The 9,253-nt window shown below is 37.4% G+C and overlaps 1 protein-coding gene across 2 annotated transcripts; it reads right to left on the bottom strand.

Annotated features, from left to right (window-relative positions):
* Positions 1-3,121: 3,121 nt before the first annotated feature.
* Positions 3,122-7,987, bottom strand: LOC137710712 (F-box/kelch-repeat protein At1g74510-like). Of its 2 annotated transcripts, none has more exons than XM_068449817.1 (4): positions 7,868-7,987; positions 4,499-7,086; positions 3,790-4,004; positions 3,122-3,567 (listed from the first exon to the last, which is right to left on the bottom strand). In XM_068449817.1, the coding sequence occupies exon 2, from the start codon at positions 7,040-7,042 to the stop codon at positions 5,723-5,725; it is 1,320 nt and encodes a 439-aa protein (XP_068305918.1). In that variant the 5' UTR covers positions 7,043-7,086; positions 7,868-7,987; the 3' UTR covers positions 3,122-3,567; positions 3,790-4,004; positions 4,499-5,722. The 2 variants fall into 2 exon arrangements, with proteins under 2 accessions (XP_068305918.1, XP_068305917.1); XM_068449816.1 differs by having other exon boundaries at positions 4,499-7,180; positions 7,868-7,986.
* Between the last annotated feature and the right edge of the window lie 1,266 nt (positions 7,988-9,253).

The following is a 9,253-nucleotide window of genomic DNA, read 5'->3' as shown; positions in this document are numbered from 1 at the left end:
AAGTGATAGCACTAAAATAGCCAATCAATTTGTATTAACAATGTTGGAGGTTTGAGGTGGTCCAAAGGCGTGGCAATTGGGAACAAGGAGAGAAAAAGAGAAGAAAAAAAAATTCGCCAGTAGATTTGCTAAGTTGATAATCTTATTCATCATGTGTGAGGCTGTTTAATATTACATCATCTCAATTTTTAACAATATCCCAAACTTGGATTGCCTTCCTTTTTATGTATAGTACAAATACACCAACCCAACTAAATTTTGTCCAATTTTAGACTTTTACATTTTGGACCACTTGAAACATGTCAATGAAGCATGAAAGTCTAAAACACTTTCACTACAGTAGTAATGCAAACCCACAAAAATGGGTGGGGAATGCAATGTGAACCGAAAATCCGTTTCACTTTTGGTAATGTAAGCACCTTAGACGAGACGACTCGTTCTTATGAGTGGAGAATTTCGAACACAAGATCTCAAATGTAGTAGTATTGCAGTTGTCAGTTGATCAGTAAAAGGAGTTTGTTTTTATTGTTTGATAGTTGTGAAAAAAAGTCTGATACGTTACGTGATAAAGCTGAAACTTGAAGATTGACACCTTGGAGAAGAAAATTTTTAATTGAGCCCTTTCTTTCTTGCTTTTTGAATGCCCTTTTTTGACTTGCAATTTTCAATCAATCTATTTGGCTAGCACCAAAGGAAAGGTAATGACTTCTATCCGTCCTCTACGAATGCGACAGTACAATCAACCAAATTGGTCAAATTAGTGTTCGATAGGACATGATACAACGAGACCTGCAATTCGGGTGAGTTACCACACAAGACAATAGGTTCGAAATGCCAAATGCTTACGAGATTTTATATAAAAAAAATTAAGGAAACTTTAATGAAAAACTCTCGGTACTGTTTAATTTAACAAAAAATCATATTTTTACACTAAAAAGTCAATCTTGGTACTATTCACTTTACCCTTTATTTTGTCTTTATCGTTAAAACTCAAAGTTTTCAAGTCATTTTCATTAGTTTTCCTAAAAATTAATTTTACAAAAGTAAAACTTCAAAACACTCCAACTAAACTACCACCTGGTCCAATCCCCCTGCATTAGAATTTCTCATTGTCTAGGGTATATATTCTCTTTCTTTTTTTCTTTTTTTTTTCTTTAAAAAAGAGGACAATTGGTGGCAAGCCACGATTATTCATCCCTTTTGGGGGCCGGAAAGACTCACAGAAGCATTTCAGTTTTTTCCGAACCACAAATCTGGCTTCCACACCAACAACGGGTTTCAAACCCAAGTGGGCATGCATCCAATCTTCACTTATAGACATCAAATGGCCTTATTCCGCTCGTAACTACTTCTAACAAGCAAGTTAGTAGTATACCCTGGTGGAATGTTGGGACAAAGAGCAATAATTGTGCTTATCCTTCTAATAAAGAAACTAAACCTTACCTAAGAAAGCAATTCACCCACTACTGCTACTACTAGTATCAAAGAAGATCTATTAATACGCACGGCTACCTATATAACAAGTTGCTTATGACCTCTGTCTCACGACTTCAAATAGAACTTGTAGGTTCATACCCTGACCTGAACTGAGCTACTACTGGCATAGCTGCCTAGCTACTAATAACTTAGCACCCGTCCTGCCAATATAGTAGAAAGATGACCTCCAGTTTTTAATTTTAAGAAAACTTCGTAATTCGTCATTTATTACTGAATCATCAGCTCGTGGTTTAGGTATGCATTCTCCAGGTGCTGTAAAAAAGTTACTTCCTCCGCATTTTCATTAATCTCAAAAAGTTGAGGTGCTGTTTTCCTTTTTTAGGTGCTTCGGAAACCTTCCAATAAATCCAAAAATAGCTCCATGGAATTTGATGACATCATTAAAAGAACGTGAAAAAGGGAGGAATTTCACGGAAGCACGAGGAAAAGTAAAAAAGAAAAAGAAAGAAAGCGGTAAAAGTGGGATTTGACAGCGCGGCACAATTTTGAAGTCCAAGTTCAACGGCAGCAGACACTAAGATCAATGACGCACGTGCCCGCCACGTGAGCAACTGCAAGGGGAAGTTGATGAGGCGGGACCCACGTGCATAAACAGAGGATGCATTTTTGCTGATCATCATTTAGTGTAGTGTATGTTCATCACCTTATTTATCATTATTAAATGAGTTTGAATTTTAAAACTTATGCTTATCCATTGCAAGAATCTTAAAATTCAAAATTATTTAACGATGATAAATAGGATGATAAGCATGCATTCCATTAAATGATGAAGAGCAAAACTGCTCCCTAAACAGAGAGGCAGAGTCAGAATTTATCGGTTCTTTCCAATGTACAATTTTGTACTTTTATTACTTTTTTAACTAATTTCTGTGGTGGATTCCTGCAGTAAAAGGACGCGCTGCCGTCTAGAGAGAAAGCCAGTACAAATAGAATAAAAAGTAATAAAATAAAATAATAATAATAAAAAAGGCACATTTCATACTGTTCAGTATTACGGTCTAACGATATTCTTATCTTTTTATAAGTGAAAAATCTTAGGTTTGATTTTTGCAAAAGACGAATTTGAACTACATTATTATAGTTAGTTCATTGTGAGGCTTAGCACACTCCACACTCTTTTATTATGGATGAGTTGTCGTGTGATTCAAGTTTCAACTCAATCTCTGAATCTCTCGTTTTCACCCTCTTAATTCAAATAATATTTTTACGATGATATTAGGAAAACCTAATTTTTAAATTAAATTTACAAACTAAATGATATGGTTATTGGTGATTGAATTATTACTTGAACGTCGATTAATGTGCATATTCTCTATTAGTGACACATCATTTAATTTAAAATTTTAATCTCTATAACATTACCTATCTTTTTATATTATAAAAACCCATAAAACGTCAGAAAATTTTATTAAGCTCCAATGCAGCTTAGGATTTAACCTTTAAAATTAAAAACCCTAATGTGTGTACAATACTTTAGAGCATGCTAGAGAAGAAAAAAAAAATGATATATACACCATTTTTATCCTGTTCAATAATCTCTGTTATTTTGTTGATTTATTTAATTTAACGACTGAAAATAAAGAGGAATGTGTGAAAGATTAAAAGGATGTGAAAATCAGCTCCCATTAGAAAATCCCTTCAAAATCATTGATATCAAATTTAGCAGTAGGTGACCAAGAATCTTTGGTCGTCAGGTGACCAAGAGAACGAAACTTTTTTTCTCTCCTTTTGATCTCCGTTTCTCTTTCATTCTACACTATCGTACGAGACATTTCGGTACAAACATTCGTACAAGGCACAAGACACAAGGAGGGATGAACCGAAACGAGACCAAAATTCAGGGGTTTGGGGTGTTTTGTGTGTGCGATCAGAAAAATCTGAATCGACAGATCTAAGAATAAAAGGACCAAGTCCTTAGAAGTAAACTGAAATAACAGATACGATATTTCAACTTCTTTTTTTCTTCCCTAAACAAACAGAGAAACAGAGTGCCAAAATTCCCAAAAAGCCTCCAAACACTTTCTTCGATCGCCATTTTATTCACCAACGAGAAGGGAAAGCAAAAAGACCCTGTAAACACGAAGAAACATCGGTCACAATATCCGTTCCCCCGAGTCACAAAAACCCGGTTTCATACATAAGAGTTTTTAAGGAGCAACAACTGTCATAGCTAAAGAACACATGTCTATGAGATATATGCATCTGTTATAGCTGAAGAACACCTGTCTAAGAAAGGATATGTATCTGTCAATGCCTGTGATGTATGAGTTAATAGCAACGAAGGTCGCTTACCGCGGCATTCCTGGAAACGTTCATGAAACATTGCAGACACCTTATCAGCAAATTTCAATGCGGAAGCGGTTGCTTGCTTCAGCTCTTACTCAATTTGTGTTTCTGAATTTATGATTTCAGAACCGTCACTTTTATTGTGTACATTCGTTGAATCGAGCAACATCTTCAATTGCGAAAACAGAAGAGAAATCCAAGCATCCTACTCATTTCCTTGTCTTCAAGTTCATGAAGGAAAGAAGTTTAAAACTTTACCAAATCGATGCAAAAACCATATATGTTGTCACAATTGCATAAAAGCTAATTCACGGAAGCAATATGTCATCATCTTTCAAAAAACTAAAAAGAAGCGGAAAAAAAAGCCCTAAATATACACTGATGCAGTGGCATACGGCTCAAATCCGAAACCTAAGAGCCTAAGAGCCTACGACTAACTTGATAACACAAGATAAATGACTTTCACATTGATTACAATACAGCGAACGTTAACCAACAGTAATGAAGTCCTCGTAAAGGGTTATAAGTGGCAAATAACGGGCGCGACAAGAAAATAGGCATGCTTAATATGACAATGAAATCAACATAGAGTTCGATATGGTAAGCACTGAAATGACTGTAAGATGCAATGCAGAAACATTCAGAAAACAAAAGGAAAATTTAAAGAACAAAATCACACGACAAGAAAGAGGAAAACGTGATGCACAAGTCTCACCTGTGGTTGAAAAACTATCCACCTTGATCTGAGCTCGTAGCATAACAAATCAACTGTAAATTTCACCATGCAGTTGCTTTCAAGATCAAGTTCTCTGAGAATGACAGGCATCTATAAGGCTTAAAAATCATTATTTCTGCTTCAGGAATACCATGAGGCTTGAAACTATTGCAAGGATTTCATTAGATGCACGCTCAATGAGCAAAGGCATCGTCAATGGAGTCCTACATTCACTTTGGCTCATGGCGATTCCAACTTGATAAACCACATCCAAAAGATGGATTCAGCTCAAACTTGTAATGACCAACCATATTTACTAGATAATATATATATTTGCATCCAACCATACTGTTCTGTTTAAGTATCTCTCCACGTCGTTCATATAATTTGATCAGCATTTTAAGGCTAATAATCTTTGTCAAGAAAAATATACAAAAAAGTTACTTTCTGGACAAATATATACAAGCCTACCGAAGTTTTCCACAAAGAATTCAACTTTAGCAATAAAACTGAGCAGCCAAAGTGTTATAAACATTTAAACTTCACAATTTCCGTTACAGAAAAGAAAGAAAGAAAGAAAGAAATTGAGTTCACAAGAAAAAGAAGAGGGGAAATTCAAATTAAAGTTCTTCATACCGATCGAAAGAAGTTCCTACCACCTACATTATAGTTTAGGGTCCATTCAGATTGTGCAACAGCAGTGAATGAAAACGCATGTAGAAGGAACATAAAAATGTAAATCTATAACATAAACGGAAGTCATTCTTTTTCTGTCCTCCAACATGGGAGGGGAAAAGAGACTTTGGAAATATAAGCTTAAGAAACAAAGGAAACGAAAAACTTGAACCATTACAAAATTCTGCAATGTTTCAATAAAACTTATGAAAATAGTCATGAAAACCTAAAACATTTACCAGTACTTCAGTTTATTCACCTTTTCCTGTTCTACATGATGCCAAGCTTTCTGAAAACTTTCAAAGTTACCAAAGGGAAAAAAAGGACGCGACACGATAAAGTTTAAAAGATAAAAAAGGAAAATAACTCTCCAGGCCTCCTTCTGTGAATGTATCTATGACTCTATATAAAAACCTGAATTTCCCCAAAAAGGAGGGCTGAGATTAGCCAGGAGCTGGAATCCCATCTCCTTGAAAAGTAAAGATTGCAAATTCCACCCAGGATTCCATGCAGCACACATGGTGTCACTGAAACCGGACACCTCAGCCCTCAGCATCCCATCACCGCACAATTATACACAAAGCTGCCAGAAGGTTTTCTGGCGAGTAGGTTCCACTGTGGCGGGCCTCCATCAGGGACCCAAGAATTAAGTTCAATTGGCCCTCCGCCTAAGGCCCTCGGTCCACCTATTACAATTAACCGATCTCCACACGCCCTAAATGCTATTCCCCAACCATTCATCGAGGCTGCACGCTCAGGCAAACTCCCAACAGTGATCCACATGTTCCTCTCCTTATCATATCTCCTCACCTCCTGTTCTGCATAATCTGCAGCATACAATATGTTATTTACAACTGCCAGAAGAGGAGGTGCTGCAGCTGCAGCAGGTGCCTCAGCCGCCCCAGCGTTTCTTCCAGGAAACATGTTGGGTATCTCGGTCCAAGTCCCCTTCTCCAAATCGTACACCTCTCCACACGTAAGTTGCTTTTGATCGCCCACTCCTATCCCACCAATGACATAAAACTTCCCATCCATAAATACCCCAGAACACATTTTTCTAGGTTTATTCATGCTAGGAAGAGTCAGCCAAGTTTCTGTTTCAGAATTATAAAGTTCGGCAGAGTTCAAGATGGTGCCACGTGGATCGCAACCACCCGCGAGAATTGCAATTTCCCCACGGCTTGCAGAACCGAACAAGCATCTAGGTGTATTCATCTCAGTGCCGGATAACCACGTGTTGGTCAAAATGCTGTATCTATAAACGACATGGGACGTTATTTCCTTTCCAAAAACAAGAAGTTCGGTACCAACAGCCAACGACTCCTTGTCTGAACACATGAAACATTCGTTTGATGCCATTCTAGGCAAATGCATCCAACGCCGGAGATCTGGATCAAATGCCTCCCATTCGAGGAGGTTGCAAGAGAAGTAAACCCAATGTTCGACAACGCCCATTTTCCGCCTCAGTGTGTACAGCTCCCCACTCCGAATTAAAGAGCGGAAGTTTGTATTCAGCGAGGCAATAGAGCCATAATCAGACCTTGAGCAGCGAAGGAGACAGTTGATTGAAATATCCCGTCCAAGTTGGTGGATCAGTGAACTTGAATCAGAATTGCCACCTCCCTGATGCTCATCATCTGACTGGTCCTTGGCAGGGGAAAGACCATTCAGATCCATAACCACGTCCCCACCCAGAACAGCATCTGAGAGCTTGCATGCCTTCCTCAATGTGATTTCATCACTGTCTTCAAAGGGGCGCTTATTATTTGAGAGCTCCATAACACGGTGAGTATTGTAAATCCATTTGCTCTCTTGCTCACAAGAGCTGGGCAGCTCCCTTGACACAAGATAGGAAGGACCTTCCAACATCTTGTTGGAATTCTCCAACTTGACCGGCTGCGAAGAAACCCTTCCTTTGGTATCCATCAAAACAAAATCAGTGATGAGTATACAAAACGAAATTCATACGCCTTAATTACTCCCCAAAACCAACAATGAGCGAGGTATCTGCCAAACACAGACAATCCTCGAATTAAATCATAATCCCACAAATAACGATTTAACAAATTAAAAAACAAACAACATAACAGATAAATCAAAATTCCATTACTTATATAACAAGTTCATGTGTGGGGGGTGCTAATACAAATCCTAGAAAAACCGCCCGAAATCCGAATTTTCCATAAAGAGAACCACATGCAACAATGCATTTCGGATCAAGGGCATATCCATATCTATCAAACAATCCTCACTCATCTATTTCAATTAAAACAGCAGAAAATTCAAGTAAGAAATAAAAAACCTGCATGCACAAATCCAATCCGTTTCCATAGATACAATTTACCCAATTCCGATCTCAGGGTTCGGATTCCAACATAGAAAAACCCCAAAAAATAGAAAAACGAGAACACAATCAATTGAAAACCCATTAATCCACACCCCACCCTGCAATCAAAACGTTAATGCAGCAGCTAAATCCCAACACAAAGAACGGTTCTTTCACAAAAACAAATTCACAGAGAGATCCATTTCAAATTTCCCATCAATATGTAAGAACCCATTTGCACTTTTCATTTTCTAATCACCCGGAATTCATCAAATAATGCAGCTCCTCCCCACAAAACAGCAAAAACCATGGCAAAAAAATGAACAGAAAGCTTCAGAAAAACCAGAACAAAGAGCAAAAAAGCTTACGAATTTGATGAGAAGACGACGGTGCGGTTCTGCCCCAGCTCTTCTTCCTCTTCTCCTCTCCTCCTCGTCCTCTCTCTAGCTCAATATTCTCTCTCTCCTTTGCTTCTGGTTATATTCGCTGTGTGGGAGAGTAATGTATTAAATAATACACATATATAAAAGGAGTAAGAAAATAATTTTTAATTCAATTTCTTTTATTTTATTTTTCTTTTACAGAAAAGAAAAGAGGGTCTTGTGGGACCCCCAACGGGTCATAGAGTCGCCGGTTTGGGATTGCGGCCAAGAGGTACCGAAGCCGCTAACGACCGTTTCTGCACGTGTTAGAAACTGGGGAGGGCTTCTGGCGCCAGCCCCCTCCCCGGGTGGGCCCCACCGGGTAATTAAACAGGTTCACTCTGCGTTGTAAGCGCATTCAGTGAGTAGAGAGAGATTTTTACTGAGTTATAATATTAAGTGGTTGGATAATTAAAGAAAAAAATTTAAACCAATTATATTATGAGGTGTAGCAGACTGTGTTTTCGGCATACTAAAAAAAAAATTCGGTGATTAGAAATGGTGGTTTTTTGTGAAATTAATTTTTTTGATTTTTTTAAAATTAAATTTTTTTTTTTTTCTCTTTTTTCTGGATTTCTGCTTTTGCATGCATCCCTCGATTTTTTTTGCTTCCTTCGTTTTGTTTTGGTTTGCAGATATCATCATATTTATGGAGGTTTTGTTTGGATTTGATTTTGAATGAGTTTGGATTCCTTACGGATGAGCATCGGTTACATTTTCCGAAAAAGATAAAAAAGGATAATTTCCATGCCATGCAAGAAAGACGAAATACTCGGTTTTCAATCCTCACGAAATTCTAAATTCTAAATTAGTACGATCATCAAATATAATTTACTTAATTATCAGAATGGGTCGCGGAAATGAAAAAGTATTTAAGGGAAACATCTGGTGTGGTTTGTGCTAAAATGATTAACTTTTGGAACTTTGAATACTTCTTCAATCCTCGTGCATAATATTGAGGTTCAGAATAGTTCATCAGTGTGATTCTATTATGTTTTGTAAGAAATACAATCAACTTTGAAACTATGAATGCTTCATCAGAGAATTAATATATATTCAGCATACGTCACTCGTATGGTTGTTGAGTATAAAGTAAAAATGTGTAGTATAGTATCGTGTTAAAGTTAGCTTCAATAACTGTTTTACGTAAAATGCATGCAAAGGTTTTTTTTTTTTTCTTTTTTCCAATTTACTTGTATGTTTATTTCTTGTGAAGGTAAGCCAGTTGCAGATACCATTAGGGGTGGGCAAATGGGTATAGAAACCGCGGGTAGGGGTGGTTAATTCAGATTCAGGGCGGGTCCAAAATTTCTAAACACAAAACGGGACGGG

Source organism: Pyrus communis, chromosome 12 (genome assembly GCF_963583255.1).
Source record: "Pyrus communis chromosome 12, drPyrComm1.1, whole genome shotgun sequence".
Classification (NCBI taxonomy): domain Eukaryota; kingdom Viridiplantae; phylum Streptophyta; class Magnoliopsida; order Rosales; family Rosaceae; genus Pyrus; species Pyrus communis.
Note: the sequence above shows the minus strand (reverse complement) of the source record. Positions and strands in the feature narration are given on the sequence as shown.

What these genes read in the sequence shown, in the direction of transcription:
- LOC137710712 (XM_068449816.1), bottom strand. Translation starts at nt 7,099, where the DNA reads ATGGATACCAAAGGAAGGGTTTCTTCGCAGCCGGTCAAGTTGGAGAAT.